We start from the raw sequence: 16,423 nt of genomic DNA, 5'->3' as shown, positions 1-16,423 counted from the left end.
GTTCAGAGAAGTTTTTTGGGAGGAATCTGTGATTGTCGTAAGGAGTGGTTGTTGCAAGTCTGATGTTCTTGTTCAACGGCAGCTCGGAATCAGAATATTGATATTGATATTGTCCTGGAGGAATCCGATGAGCCTATAAGGTTCGAGGGTTCCGAAATCTCAATCGAAAACGAACAGGGATTATCCGGAACGGATAACACGTTTCTTGAATAGTAGAGCAAGGTTTAAAGTAAATACTGTAACTGAAAATGAGGCGATGTTGGGAGATCATTCAGATGTGGAGCAGCGGTGGGTTGGAAGTAGAATGATGAACAGTGGGTGAGTGTTGTGATTCTGCAGTGTTGATGAGTGAGTGTGGTGGGGGGGGTTAATTGATGGTTAAACACGGTCATGCATAGTTGTAAACCCATACGATTTACCCTCTAGCATTCTTGTACAAGGAAATTGAGTTTTCAGGTCCATACGCCGTACAACCGTTTCAATAAAAAACATTTTTGTCTATTGTGTTTGTGTTTCTCCCTTGTGATGGGACTTTGTAGGATGAACGTTGAGATTTATAAGGGGCAAGGGGTGACCAATAAGGTCTGAATTTGGCCTGTAATGTAGGCACTTGTAAGAGGTTGACAGCTTTGGTTATGGGTGAGACGAAAAAGGCTGTGGTAGGCCCGAGTCCTCTAAATGGATGGATGTAGGAATTGTCAGAGCGAAATTCACGGAAATCAGTGACCGTGGTAGTAGCGATAGAAGAGATGATGGCACAGATGTCGTGAGCGTGATGGTGAGTTAGCTATGGATAGTCAATGATTGTCTTAACCATGGCCATTGTTCCATTAACTGTTAATGTCATGATTAACTATGAATTATCGTCAATTAATCTCTCATCATTACGTGTGAATCTTCATCATGTACCTATCAACTTTTGAATAATGTTTAACCGAGTTGTTAGTCATAATCTATTAACTCTTGAGTCGTAAATTGTTAACTTTGCTTCGTTAACCTTCCATGCATAATCATCACCTCGGTCCAGTATGAACAATACATCCCCTGTATGTCAATTATTAATATATGAATAATCGATTTGCTATGTTGTTTTGTGAACTAAAATCTATTCGTGATCAATAATCATGACCTTTGTAATGCAAAATTAACGATGTCACGTGTTGAATTGCAATACAACTACTGTAATGGTGCAGTTAAAACAATAACATTTTTTGAAGCAATACCTTTAAACAAAAAAAATAAAACCGTTTCAGTAAGTAGTTAAAACGCGACAAAACAGAATATCTGCAGTAAATACAGCACTTAACCCTCATGCACCGAAGTTGTAATGTCCTGCCTGCCTATCAGCAGCTGATCTCTTGGGGGGGAAACGGGCGTGACACAGTCTGAACACATCCACGGTACACTTGGAATAACCCACATCAACAATTCATTAATGCTTGATTAGAATGTCTTTTGAGTTGTTAATCATGGTGAGGAGGGTCCAATTGAATATATACATCGGTGTCACCGTGTCCCATTTAATAAAGTGAATGCCAATTCACACGCCTGGCTCTATGGAGGCAATTCATGAGCATCAACAAACAACTGGCCCTCTTGATTTTAAAACTACTTGGTTCCTACAACAACAATAACAACAACAACAACCTTGTTGTGTAATCAGAACCTGGAAGGCTTGAAGAACGTGGTGAATTCACTTGGGGGAATAATCTGGAGTCAGTAATGCAGTGTTGGGCACTGGAGTTGGTAGTTGGTGTAAAAGTTCGGGGAGATTAATCGATGAAGGCATTGGGTTTCTCGTGTAAGAATGTATTTATTTTAAATTAACGTATGTTTCGTGTGATAAGTGTTCAAGAAATCCCTGGCAGACACTAGAGGAGCTACCATTCACAACACTCTTAAATACTTTATCCAATTGATAATTTAATTGTATACGTGTCGTGTGGAGGAGGGTTCACGACACAATTTTTACACGACCTAATCCAAAATAAACCACTTGTGAATCTTGATAATTATAATGTAACGTTATTTCCTGTTCTAGTATTCAGACGCACTATATTGATGTAATACACACATGGATGGTACACAGGAATATCGGAATCTGTATTTATTCTGGACGAATCTGATGAGCTTAAGAAGCTCTTTATCACACATGTTCCATTAGGGGCGGGTCAGCAAGTTACATCAACACAAAATGAGTAAAGGATGCAAGAATAAGTTAGAGAAAAGTTAAACAAGTCGCTAAAATAAACATAAATAAACCTGAGTAAAGCATGGAAGTACAAATTGCAGTTTTTTAGTACGGTACACTCTTTGCAGATTTGTCAAGATCAAATGCAAGATTGGGCAAGGCAGCAAACAACAGAAATCCAAGACCACACCAAGACCATAACACACTCCCTCGATTACTTTGCAATTTAATACAATCACTGGAAAACAAATATTAAAGGGTTTTTCATAGAATGTTTATCTACTTTTTAATCTAATGTGTACAGTAAACCAAGAATTAACTTAATCATTTTATCCATTGATTTGGGATAGATTAGTGAAATTCCTGTAATGACTGGAGGAAGGAGGGTGTAAATGTGAAGACCACAGTATATTGTTCAATTAAACTCTGGAATCAGCCCTTTAATTCAACTGTCTCGTATTTTAATAGACTTTGAATACATTTAAGAACGTGTATGAGCATATAAGCAAGAACTCGGCCTCCTCATATACTGCACAACAACCAGGCACAATGAGTTGGTAAACAATGTTGCCTTTGAGGTGAACGGCGGGCCCCATCGTTTAGATGGAATGCCCTTGCCAACAGCTTCTTGGAACCTGGCCAAGACTTAACAAGCCAAGACTGCTGATGAGACCTAGAACGTCGAAGCGGGTGTAGAGTTTCCTTGCTTTTAAAACTATTGCTGCCGAGTAATATTGGTCCGGAAGGCCGATAGTCGAAATTGAACTCAAAGTATGTGTTTTTATTTATATGTGGAGACAGAACTGAGTTATCTGTATAAAGTAAATGTTTGTGCTTTGAAAAAAGTGTAATGTTCACAAGATGCCATTGGATTTATTTTAAACATCTACTGACAGCAGTGCCAGCACACCTTAAGACCTACAAAACTTGTATTGTTGAACTTGAGCCTGCCTTGTCATTATTTTCAGCAGAAAGTTATCCAACTCCACTTCCTTATATCAACCATCTAAGTACACGTTAGAATCCCGTTGACTTACTAGCAATAGTAGTAAACGAATAATAGTAACAATACACCACTAAAATAGGGTGATTTATCAACAGCAAAAGGCGTTACTTTGACCAGAGATAAGCACACAGGAGGGCGTGAGACACGAGTGACTAGTGTGGAGGGATCCACAGATGCGTTCGTTTCTCACAAATGAACTTCTCAAAGTCACTAACTTTCGCTGAACCCAACCTTGACTTGTGTGTCGTGAGTGGAGTCTGCGCGAGTCTTCCTTCCTTTGCACGTTGCGCTTGACGAGAGCTGGATGGAGGGAATGAGTGGAGTTTAGACGCTTTTTGGTTGGCTGGCAGATTCTTTTTTCAATCGTGGACATTTGGAAAATGGTCAATGAAATGTACTGTATTTTAATACAAAATATATAAATAAGCATTTGATTTGAATAACCACGGGGTGAATTGCTTCAAACAATAGGGAAATTAAATGAAACCAAATTTGAATGAACATTGCTTAGTTGGCAAAATATTTTACCGGGGTAATCCCATTTGCAAGGGTATCCAGTGTGTTATGAGACCTTTGCCAGAAACAAGATATAGGAATAGGATTTACCCTTTTAACTGGCACAAAAACTGACACCTTTATTCAAGGCATCATGTTTGGTTATTGCAAACATGATGCCTTGAATAAAGGTGTCAGTTTTTGTGCCAGTTAAAAGGGTAAAACCTATTCCGGTATCCAGTGTGTTATGTGACCTCTTAGGATAATCCAGAAGCAATTTGTCTAAACAAGAGGGGGCATGGTTTTTATCTTCATATGCTAACCATTTTTTTTTATACTTGCATACACACGTTTCATCTTAACTTGCATTGTACGTTAGTTTATTGAAGATGGGTTTTTATTCATTCCTATCGAACAGAACTTTTCGAATCAAAGTGAGTGTATTTAAATTCAGTTAAGTTTATCTCTCGGGTATGTTGGTAGTGTCAATTAAAAGTGGAATTGAATTTAATTAACGGGTGTATTATTTAATCACTTGGCTGTGTCAAGCTGCTTGGAGTAGTTTATTTTAGGTTTGGTGCAAGAGGACAAAGTTTTTATTTTTGTTACTTCCACCCCTTACGCCTAAGCTTTTCCATCTGTTAATAAGTATGAACTGTGGTTAGTGATACATTACTTTGTATTGATTGCTGGGTCATTATTTAACACCGGTTTCTCAAACCCCAGACCAGATGGCCCAGAACAGCGCACCTCTCGGCATCTACCAAATCTCCATTTAATTACCAAAAATAATAACCCATTACACGCTGCATGTACCTGATAGTTGGTTCAAACAAACACATTCTCTTGTTTACGTTTTTTTATACTGTAATAAACTGTTGATCTCTCATTGCCTTAAAAAAAACGTTATGCATGCGCTTCAGTGGTGCCTTGTGGCGCAGCATCGCTACAAAAAAAATCCTAAAACTGTGTCCAGTAGTTGTCTCTCGTTTTCACCTCGTCTTGTGAAAGCACGCGCACCGTTGCGCACACCTGGATTCTCTTATTGCTTTTACTGCTCGCAGATGACGGTGAGACGGTCACCGAGCTGTTCGTTTTTCGCCATTAAACGTTTGTGTTTGCTCTCCAGTTTAAGGTCCTGCCCTTCTAAACAAAACAAGCAAAGCATTTTGGGAAGGAGATATTGTTTTGTTGATTTTTGGCGTTCTGCTTATGCTTGTACTACTTTTGACCATTGTGTTACGAGTGTTGTGAGTTAGAATACACCGTTTTACAGGAGAACTGGGAAAGTCATATCGTGGAATTTGAGTGAATGTTGACTAATCTGGTCTGCCTACTTCCACTGCTGTATGAGAGAGGGCTTATTTGGTTGACGTGGCACGTAACCATTGGTGCCTATGGTCAGTAGCCAGTGGGGTCTTGTGAAGATTTGTTTTCAATATCTATAATATGCTTTGGAATGATCCCTTAAGTGTATCTCAGTTGTACTATCTATGTCATGTATTGAGGTGAAGTATCTATTCAAATCTCTGGCAGAGCAGTGCAGCAACCCTTTGTCAAAATTGCCTACACAACAAGGTGATATGACAAAGCTACCTCTGAGATTCCTTCGAGGGCCCTCAATTCCGTATAGTAGCTGGTAGCAAATTGCCACCCATCTTGCCACGTGAGTGTAATGTATCCCGCATGACAAACCAATATGTATCATTCTCAGAGCTGGCATTGCGCTAAATTAAGTTAGGAACCACATTTATTTGCGACAGTTTATTGTGCGGTCATCAGTGACCAAGCTGAGACCATTATCTCACGATATTTGAGAATCCAGTTTAATCACATGCAGCTGTTTGGATTAACTCCCCCCCCCACCCCCATCCCAGCGGTACCAGCTCAACACTCTGACCTCTGAGCCACCCAACTATCTCGAAGGCTAAATGAAGGTAGCAAGGGAAACAACATGTGGCTTGTTCCTCACCCCCCATCCTGTGGCCCATATTCACACATCCACAAAAGTGTGAGACATCGTGGGAGTGGCGGTGTACTAGCTCACACTTTGTTCTACAAACCTAGCTACGTGGGTTTAAATCACATACATGGCTAAAATAAGCGGCTGAGGTTATGAGAACCTGTTCTGGCTTCCCCTTAGGTTGACTCCACCTTAACTGAGTGAATGGTGCGGTGTGTAAGCATTGGCACTGGGGAAATAAAGGAGGCTTGACGTAGTGCTGGCCACACGACCTCCCATCCCCCTGGCTCCACACTGGTCCTCAAAGGTGCCCACTAAGAGCTCTTTCCCAAACAGCCTGTATGGCTGTATGAGAAATCTCCGTATGTGTTATATGACATCTGGTGGCTTTGTCGAGCTGATGGCTGCAGTGTTAATTTTGTAAATGAAGCTAATGACGAACATATTCGTCAGGAGTGTTTTTTATTTGATTGAACGATGACCATAAGTGGACGAACATCATGGCTTTATAATGACAATGACACTACTTTAACCCACCATAGACCAAAGTGCACCTGAGGCTGACAAGGTGAAATAAACTAGTCTTTGAATGAAGGTGCATCCGAAGATAATTTAGAAACATTTAGTCTGTATGCTCCAAGAAAGACCAAATATGGTGATTGACGAGAAATGTATAAGCATCTTTCCTGAGTTCACTGATTGGCTGACCTGATAATGTTGGGTTCGGGGAGGAAATTGTGCGTCCCTCATACCAACAGTTTATAACGAGGTGGACTAAAATTTTAACCGCTTTATTCGACTAGACTAAGTGAATGACTACATGAAATACACAGACGAAGACTTGACTACAATTCTACAGTTTGTCGACGACTTGACCGATAACTTTAACTTAAACAGAAAATGCCAGCTAAATTAACGCTAGATGACTCATCGCATATTATTACTGGAATCTCCTGGTTGCATGCTGTGGTCACACAGGAAAAGTGCTGGAATGGAATACTCAAAACCCACTTGGAAGCCGATGCTCTTTTTAGACTTCAGACTGAGCACAGGATTTCCCCGTTCACGCATTACATTTTGGATGGGTCCCGGGAGACTTGAAGCAATTTAAAACCGAACCGGTGTGCTCACACCCAGAGTGTGTTCTTGTCGAAGGCAGTTTATTCACACTCTTTGCACTGGATTTCCCCACAGGTCTATAATTTTGCACTGATAATTCTTCATTGCGCTAATGGCTTGTGGAGGAACAGGTTTATTTAGTAGACGTGGGTACAGGTAACAGCAGCCTTGGATGGTTGGATGCTGTGGCCCACGTAGTTACAACTGTATTATTAGCAAACGTCAGTGTGATCACGATGCTATTCGGAGTCAATAAACTATTGAACGAACTATTTTTATTTTACCAGGTCGGCCTCACTGAGTTATCTATATAGCTCTTTTTCATAAACGACCTGGCCAAAAATGATAGCTCAACGAAGTGGCTTATCATATGGAAATGTATTGCAGTCGAATACTCTGAATGCACTTCAAAAAAAAAAGCAGGCAAAGGCACTTCCCCATCCACACCAATGGAGTGCAGATAAAACCGGGCAAACTTGTTTCTTTTGAATTTGAAAACTTTACCCGAGGTGTCTCTTGTGTCACAGTGAGCAGCATGCAAATGCCATGCACCAATGCACAAGAATTCTATGAGCATGCTATGGTATTTATGCAATGTGGGTTTACATCCTATGGTTGTCTGTTACGCAAGCCAGAATGTATTCTTTAAAAAAAATGATCGTGTGGCTCAGAGGTCAGAGCACTGAGGTGGTAGCACGACTGAGAATCTGGGTTAAAATATGAGTTCCATCTATCCGTCATTATGAAACCGGTTTTGCAAGTGAAATGAATCTCAGCCCGGCCACCAATTACACACTTCGTTATGTGTTGCACTTATTTTGGTTTAGTTTCAACTTCGATTTGACTGTCATGTGATGAATTTCACACTCAGTGGTAGAGCAAATTGGAAAGTGTGGACATTACTTGAAGGGATCTCAGAGGTAGCTCGGTGCTATCCACTTCTGTGGGCTGTTCTTCAACACACAAGCGTTGCACCGCTCTTTGAGAGATACGATTGGAGTCTTCGTCTCATGAAATGACGCTGATAGCACAATCGTGATAAAATTGGGGGTCGGGGGATATGAAAAACAGCCCTGTTAACTCGACCACGTCTTGTGCCAGTGGTGGAAGTGACACAAACAACCACGTGTGTACGCATGGCAACACACACACATACCCACTTCCTCTGACGGCATTGCTGAATTGGCTGGGCTTTGCTAACCCCCCATGGCTGCACTTTTACTCTGCAAACAATCTGAGGGTGTAGTTTCGTGAAGCAACAAAATGTGATCGTTGTGCAACATCGGACATGCCAAAGCATGTTGTCTGACACTGCACCTGAATTAATAGTACCAAAAGTATCGCATATGCTTGAGCTTCTTGGAAGTGCGATGATTTACATTTTATAAATGTTTAATTATAATTCGAAGGAGATTGGAGCAAGCACATAATGTGTACATAACTAGAAGCACGATTCTTATCTGAGTCTGGGTTGACTTCGGTGCTTTGGGCTGCCTGTCCCTGTTCAAATACAGGCTTGAGATCTTCGTCTTCTCCGTTGTTCTTGACCGACTTTCACCCCAATCTACGAAACCATTGCAATTGCGTCTGCAACAATATGAATCACGTCCCTTTTTGTCTCCACGATGTGCACGTCCTCCTTTTTGCACAGTCCCGAGATCCAGTCGCATTTCGACATTCTGCAAGTTCAAAATGTATGCATGTTATAAACTTTTTTCGCACCGTATGTAGCCAACCGTGCTAATTGTGTTGCATTGTAAATTCATTGTCACTGATTGATCCAGATTACTTTCCCAGATTACCTCTCACCCGGTAAAATACAGGTAACTCAATGGATACGAAATAACAAGTACATTTCTCCACGTCGTTCTCTTCCCAGATCAAACATCAACATCAACGACGTCTTGGGAAACTATTCTCTTACGCTCATAGATGCTCTGGACACACTTGCGGTAAGTGCTTACTGCTTATCCAGTTATTTAAAAAAAAAAGAGTAGATTTATTTATTTAATGAAATAACATAAGCGGTTGGTGAGCATTTGGCATTTTGTTAAAGTGTAACTGGAGTGGCAGTGCCCGGTGGTGACCAAATAACAAGTCATAGTTATGCTCACAAAATATGTATGGAGTCGTGCATGTGGCAATCGTTTGTTTAAAAAAACATATATGTAAATTATATGCAAAGTATATGCAAATGTGAATATTTAGGCTCATGGCATAAACAAAACTGAACAAAAGTAACAGCAAAACCGAGCATAAAAATGAGATGGTAAATATGATATCACAAAGAGTGTATTCATAAATCGAGTCGTCAATCCACATTGAGACAAATCATCAAGTTGTTAGGGTGGTTAATCGCTTGCCTATGTAGTAGTTTACATGGGGCCACATTTTCTGAATATGGCTATGTTGTCCTTGAAATATTTTGAGATGGTGATCTGGATAAGGCTTGAGAGCTTTTGTACATGCAGTGGTTTGTAAAAACCTAGTTCCCAGTATGCATAATTGTTTCTCTCTTGATGGGTTCTGTCGTCATTTATAGATATTGAATTGTTGTTGCCTTTAGACAAGTGCTAATAAGGTCCCCGTAGCATAAAGGTAGTTTCCTCGTCATATATAGGGCTCCCAGAAGCACATGGCAGAAATTAACATTGATGACTGAACTGATGAGTTTTAATGAAGATGCCTTTGAGTTTGCGAATCGCGTATTTGCCGATTGTGGCTATTTTCAAGAACGTAACTCCTGCAATGGCCAAGGTTTTCGTGTATTCTAAACTTTGCCCTCTGATTGGCTACAGGCTAGGCGTAATAACCTTTCAATATATAAAATTAAACGTGCATAAATACATCAACAATAATTACAAGATAATACTTGTGGTACACAAGATTGTTCAGCAGGGGAGTGGAACCCTGTACTATATTGTGTATTTACAAGTCAAAAAGTTCCCTGTAATAAAAAAATACCCCCGTAGGTTCATAATTTGAAATTTAATTCAAAACATTTGTAATCGTCAAATCATTCAAACAGTCCAGGCAGCGGTGGCACAGTGGTTATTGCACCGTTCTATAAACCTGGCAGTTTGACTCCACAGTCACGAAAGCTCCAAATAAATTTTCTGGCAGTTTGAGTTTGATTTCCGGGCAAGTTATATCTGGAAGGGTCTTGCCCCCCCCATCCCCCGCTTCACCAACCCACACTGACCAGCTTGGTGATGTATGGTCCAACAACCACCATGGACAGACACGTCTTGTGGAGGTCCTTCATCCCGCAATTCATTGACAAAGGGCTTGGAATTACACTGAGGGACAGAAAAAGGAATGCATGCATCAGGAAGCAAACACAAAATCGGTGACATAATTTCGACAATTAAGATACGTAAATGGGCTTGGGCAGGACACGTCGCTATATGGGATTATGGCCGATGGACAAGACTGGTGACGGAATGACAACTAAAGAAGAGGATGCGACCAAGTATACGACCACTGCGGAGATGGAGCAATGAGGTCAGTTCATGTGCAGGAGTGAGGTGGAGGACGGCGGCACTGAACCATAAAAATATAGCAACGGTGTGGGGACGCCTTTTATCCAGCAGTGAATAGACAATGGCCTGACCATTTTGCAAGCATGCATGCATGCAATACAGATAATGAATGGATGGTGCAACACTGTTCTCTCTCGTTTGGTCCCTGAGTTGGCACGTGACCAAAATGACGCAAATGTTAATCTCTTGATCAGGCTTTGAAGGATGTTCTATGAGAAATGGGGCCAGTGTTTAGTCCCGTTAGTGTGGTGGCTAGTCTCATTTAGACTGACCAAAATATATTTTTTGCGTATTGTGAGATATTTGTTTTATAGTTCGCGACATACATGCATACATGGGATCAGTTCAGTGTAATTATAGTTACGAAAAAAAAATTCCCAGTGGGACTAGTTCAGTGTGCCGTGGGATTCTTCTTTAATCTCTGTCCCATTTAATTTTGACATCTCATAAAAAACACACTTTCCCACTTCGAAATTGTGCACTCGTCACAGCTGGGATGGAATGCTGGCATTGCAGAACGATTTGGTGTTCCATCAACGAAGGTAATTCGACGGCTCCATCTATTGGAATGGGGTCTTGTGGTTCTGTGGCATCGGCGTGGCTATCAAGTGTGGTGGTGCCACTGCCCGCCCAGGTCTCTTCGTGCTGGAGTTGCACAGGCGCCGAACCATGCGAAGAGGAGGGAAATTGGAGAGGGGGCTCCATTTCACTTCTTGCACCGGGGCCTTTTGCCGTTCCATGGCATGATTATGTATGTACTGCCTACTTCTAATGTAGGTGATGGGGAATGCCTCGGAGTTTCAACGGGCGGTGCGGCTCGTGATGGAGACAATCTCATTTGACCAGGACTCCACTGTGCAGGTCTTCGAGGCTACCATACGGTGAGTGACAGTGCCCCTAATTATCATCGTTGTCCATAATCAATCCAATGCAGGCTGAAGGCTTCCCCAAGCCGTCGCCATCGCTTGCGATCCTACACGCCAGCTGATATCGTCGCTCCGTCTCCACGGTGGACATCCTCTCGGGCTTGTTCCGCCACTTAGTCGTTAGTTTCGAGCAACCGCCATCATCCCCCCTTCCAGCGAAGTGTCCTGCCCAAGCCCACTTACTTGTAAATATCCATGTCATTCATTATTATGAATGTTAACCATTCATTTTTACTCATCATGGTATCCAGTGGATATGTGTTGATTCGTACCAACCCCAAAACCACCCCGCCCACCCCCCACCCCCGCCCCCCCCCCGACAGCAATGAATGAATTGTCAAAGAATCAGAATAAGAATATATATTTATACTGGAGGAATACTATGAAATATAAAGCTCTCTTTTTCACGGATGTCCAGCAGTGTATTGACAAAACGGCGATGCACATACACAATGTGACGATAATACACATTTTGAGCATTTTGGTTTATTTCTCTGTGCTCATGCTGCTGCACACGCTTGTCCGGGCGCGTGCAGGGTGCTGGGCTCGCTGTTGTCAGCACACCTCATCATCACGGACACGGCACAGCCGTTTGGCGACATGGCGCTGCCGGACTACGAGGACGAGCTGCTGCACATGGCGCACGAGCTGGCGAGCCGCCTGCTGCCCGCCTTCGAGAACACGAACACGGGCATCCCCTACCCGCGGGTGAGGGATGTAGGCTCCGGGCGTGCGAGAGTGTGCGAGTGCTGCAAGAAAATGTTTCGTCCTCGTCGAATAACACTGCGTTGCCTTGAAGGAAAACGTGTGTGTAGTAAGGCGACATTTCGGCCAATAGCTACTATGGAAGAAGGGCCTTGGCCCGACACGTCGCCTGTTGTGTTTTCCTTTCAAGGCTGCAGTGTTGTTGACGAATGCGCTACATGCTGTTGTCGACGCTTGTGCACCTCTGCCAACGCGGCAGTATCACCAAATAATGTTTTATTCTCGGAGGTGATCTGTCATATACAGTTTGAAAAACCCTGTTATGTCCAACCTATAACAGACCATGATCCAAAAAGTACGCATGAGCAAATAGCCAAGTGTGTATATATATAAAAAGGTGTATGTATTGACAGTTTTGGTTACAGCACGGGAGACATTCATTATTCTTTGCTACTATGATAGTATGGTTCCGCGTGATGCCTCATCGATTGAGCCACATGTGGCGGATTAAAGAGCCGCATGCGGCTCAGGAGACGCCAGTTGGCCACCGCTGGCCGGCTGCTAACTTGAAACTTGTTTCCGTCTCGTCCACGCCCTGCTCCCCGCACCAGGTGAACCTGCGTCGCGGCGTTCCGCTCGACGTGTCGGAGGAGACGTGCACGGCGGGCGCCGGCTCGCTGCTCGTCGAGTTCGGGGTGCTCAGCCGCCTGCTGGGCGACCCCACGTACGAGGGGGCGGCGCGCAGGGCCGTGCGCTCCCTCTGGGCGCTGCGCTGCAACACCACCGGCCTGCTCGGTGAGACGACGGCGACGGCTCCCGAAGCCGCTGTGGCGCGCAGCAGATGGGCACTTGCGCGTTGGTCCTGAACCGAGCAGGAGCATGCTATCTTATGTTTAAAGGTGCATGTATGTTTGTACGTTGGACTTCTTTGGCACCGTACGTAGCCACCCGTGCTAAGCGTAGTAGGAACTTGGGAAAAGAGACGGTGGAAGGAATACTACTGTGTTGTGCCGTACAGCTGTCCGTTGTGTTTTTGGGTTGTCCCGCGTGATGTTCAGTACGGTGTACGACTTCTCGCCTACACGACCTGAGATCTCCATCAGGAAATTAATATAGCATTGACTGCTGCTGTTGTTTGCGGGTTCTTAATGCTGATCGGCTTAGCTTTGGCCATTGTTTTGTTGATGAGCTGGACGTCCTCTGCGGCGTGCTTTCTTTTGGCTGCCACTCCTTTATTAGTCTTGACTACTGGCCGTCTTTCCGTCGAGCGATGTGTCTTACCGAAGCCAACTTTTCTGTCCACTACAGAGATAGAGCCATGAAATCGATTCGTGTGGAGGGTGCTTGGTGGATTGTTAAATCGCTTCAACATGAGAGATGGCTTCGGGAGGCTTTCATCCAGCAGTGGATCGATCATGGCTGATGATGGCGATGATCGTGATGCCCCAAGTTAGAGACATCGTATTAATTGTGTAGAAAAGTAAGTGGGCTTTGGCAGGACACTGCAAGAGAAGGGAGGGAGAATGTTTGTTTAAACTGTTAAGGATAACATCATTGTTGTGTTTGAACAAACCATTGAATTGTGTGCATGTGTGTTGGTCGGGCTGGCAGGGAATGTGATCAACGTGCAGAGTGGGCAGTGGGTTGGCAGCCAGAGTGGACTCGGCGCGGGGCTGGACTCCTTCTACGAGTACCTCCTCAAGTCCCACGTCCTGTTTGGAGAGGACGAGGACCTGCACATGTTCAACGCCATCTATGCCAGCATCCAAACGCACCTCCGCAAGGGGTAATCATCGCCTTTTCCTCCCCGCACACCAAACACCCGAGACGCCCCCCACTGGCACTGATCATTGACTTTTAACTAGCTCCGTATATGCGTGTGTTTGTGCGCGCGTGTTGGCACAGTAGCGGGCACAGGTGATGCATCGGCAACTTATCTCAGTCAGTCGACCCATGGCACCTGTGTCTGCCCGTTACCTCCTGCCAGCGGGCGTTCGACACTTAACGTGGCCTCAACGTGCAACAACAACAACAACAACCGCCATTCGCCACTAAGTGGCGGTGATGTCACCACGACGCTTGTGCCAGGCTATGTGCACGTTGAGGCCACCTGAAGTGTCGAACGCCTGCTGGCAGGAGGTCACGGGGCAGACCCAGGTGCCACGGGTTGACTGAACGTGCACATAGCTTGGCACAAGCGCCGTGGTGACATCGCCGCCACTGAGTGGCGAATGGCGGTTGTTGTTGTGCGCGTGTGTATTCGCGCGTGTGCGCACATCATGGGTGCTCGCTAACAACACTTGCCCCAACAGTCTGTTAAGGCTATACGGGGGATCTTTGTCTTTGTGTGTGTGCGTGCGCACGTAGACGACGAGAGTGCAACTCCGGTCATGGGGAGCCACCGCTCTACGTCAACGTGAACATGTGCAGCGGCCGCATCATCAACACCTGGATCGACTCTCTGCAGGCCTTCTTCCCGGGCCTTCAGGTTCGTGAGAACTCAGTGTGGATTCATATTCCTCTTCTGGGCATTATTCACACGAATGTTGGCTCTGCTTTCCTTTTCGTTATCCACTCATTTCTTTCCTGGGCCGGCATCTCCACGTCCATGCTGCACCCCTTTATAGCCTGGTTCACCTCGTTGAGGCACCTCATTCTCGTTGATCTGCCTCCCTGTCTCCACCATTGTGCTTCCATGTTTATCACCTTTCGTCTTCTGATGTGATTTTCCTCTCTTCTTACAACACCTCCGATTAGCAAGGTTGGCTGTGTACGGTGCGAAAGAAGTTCAATATACACATACATGTCAGAGCCGTTTTGGTCAACTCTATTAAATCGTTTCTTTATTTCTGACCCGACCACTCATTCTGATCCCTGAGATCCATCTCCATCATCCTTGTTTCTTTGGTGCATATCATCTGCTCCTCCATGTTTTTTAGAGTCCTAGCATTCAAACCCACATGTCAATACTGGTCTTATTACGGTCATATACTTTCCCCTTTTAACCATGTCCGATTCTTTCTGTATTCCATCATTTGACTGATTTATCTCCATTTCAGGCAAGCCTTTTTGGTTTTTATTTATTTATTATGCCCTAGGTACTTGAACTCTTCGGCATTCTCTCTACCAATAACCAGACTCGCACAACACATGTTACCACTAGAAACAAACGGAGATGTACTTTTATTTCTACATGAGACAATAAATAGGAAGGCCAGTCTTAATCCCAAGAAAATAGGAACATCTTGAAGGCTATACTTGTACAGGGCCAGCGAGTCGCCAGAAAGGATGGCCTGGGAGGAGGGAGTTCCAGGAAATGGGAGAGGAGAGTATGTGAATGGGTGTAGTACATATGTAGGCATGTATGTTGAACTTATTGCGCATTGTACCTAGCCAACCATGCTAATCGGAGGTGTGGGGTGTGAGATGAGCGGGGAGAGGTAGGCAGAGGCGGGTCCACAGATAATCTCGAATATGGTGAGCGTTATCTTGTCGTCGACACGGAAGTGGATTGGGAACCATTGGCAATATCTGAGGATTTGGGTGATGTGGTCTCACTTGTGGGTGTGTTGTATAGGAGCCGTGCCTACCCGCTTGTATGCTCGCCTCCTCGCCCACCCATTCGCATGCCCGCTTACTCGCCCGCCCACCTACAAAATCCCTCCACCCAAGACGTTTTGTTGTTTTCAGTGGGGGAAACCTTGCCCCTTGTACCGTGAATGGTTTCGCTTTTGCAGTGGACGATGTCGCGCACAAGGTCTGGGCTCCCTCAGATTTCAATTGACAACTCTCAGCAGTAGATGGCACTCAATGCACGAGTGCTCGATGTAAAATAATCTCTTTGGCAGAAGCAGCTGGCGCACGACTCTGTTGCTTTTAAACAACGTTTAGTAAAAGTGATTTTTTTTCTTCAAATTTCTCATCCTCTTGTTTAAATATTTACGGTTCCAGCGGGAGTCCAAGAGGCAATCCGTTAGTTTTCGAATGGCTCTTGTTTGCGTCTCTGTAATCATTTGAATAATTATTAAATATTAAACACAGAGTGTTATTGTTAATGTTATGCTCATAAGCTTAAGGGCACGAATGACTGTAGTTAGAGACCCTGCAGTTTAAGAGAAACTTCACGTTGACAGCCACAACCTCCACATCTCTTGTCACGGACTCGTTTTTCCATCACTGTTTGAAAATTGCCCCAAAGTCCTATCCACGTCAACTATTACACCGCTATAATCTAGGTTCTTTGGGTTAGATCACGTAAATATATAAATGTGTCGTGAAATCCACCACCACCCGACACAGCCAATTAGTAAGGTTTGTCACGTAATCAAAACATGCCAATTAGTTGTTTAGCACACCGGTGTGTTGGGTGGTGGCGTGTTTAACGACACATTTATATTTACGACACATATTTACGCGATGTAACCAAAAAAACCTCTTGTGGATAATATTGGTCGCGAAAAGCTACTACGTGTTCAA

General features: G+C 44.0%; 1 protein-coding gene across 1 annotated transcript in view; it reads left to right on the top strand.

The window, feature by feature from the left end:
• EDEM1 (ER degradation enhancing alpha-mannosidase like protein 1) overlaps positions 1 to 16,423 on the top strand; it is a 31,721-nt gene that overhangs the window by 4,112 nt on the left and 11,186 nt on the right. Inside the window, exons 2-7 of the mRNA XM_032966585.2 lie at positions 8,654 to 8,726; positions 11,094 to 11,197; positions 11,779 to 11,950; positions 12,559 to 12,742; positions 13,559 to 13,733; positions 14,315 to 14,435. Of these exons, the coding sequence (XP_032822476.1) occupies positions 8,654 to 8,726; positions 11,094 to 11,197; positions 11,779 to 11,950; positions 12,559 to 12,742; positions 13,559 to 13,733; positions 14,315 to 14,435 (829 nt within the window). The remainder of the gene's footprint in view (positions 1 to 8,653; positions 8,727 to 11,093; positions 11,198 to 11,778; positions 11,951 to 12,558; positions 12,743 to 13,558; positions 13,734 to 14,314; positions 14,436 to 16,423) is intronic.

The sequence above is a fragment of the Petromyzon marinus genome, chromosome 36, assembly GCF_048934315.1.
Source record: "Petromyzon marinus isolate PM22_M1 ecotype Great Lakes invasive population chromosome 36, UKy_Petmar_22M1.pri1.0, whole genome shotgun sequence".
In the NCBI taxonomy this organism is placed as follows: domain Eukaryota; kingdom Metazoa; phylum Chordata; class Hyperoartia; order Petromyzontiformes; family Petromyzontidae; genus Petromyzon; species Petromyzon marinus.
This window is presented reverse-complemented; position numbering and strand designations above follow the sequence as displayed.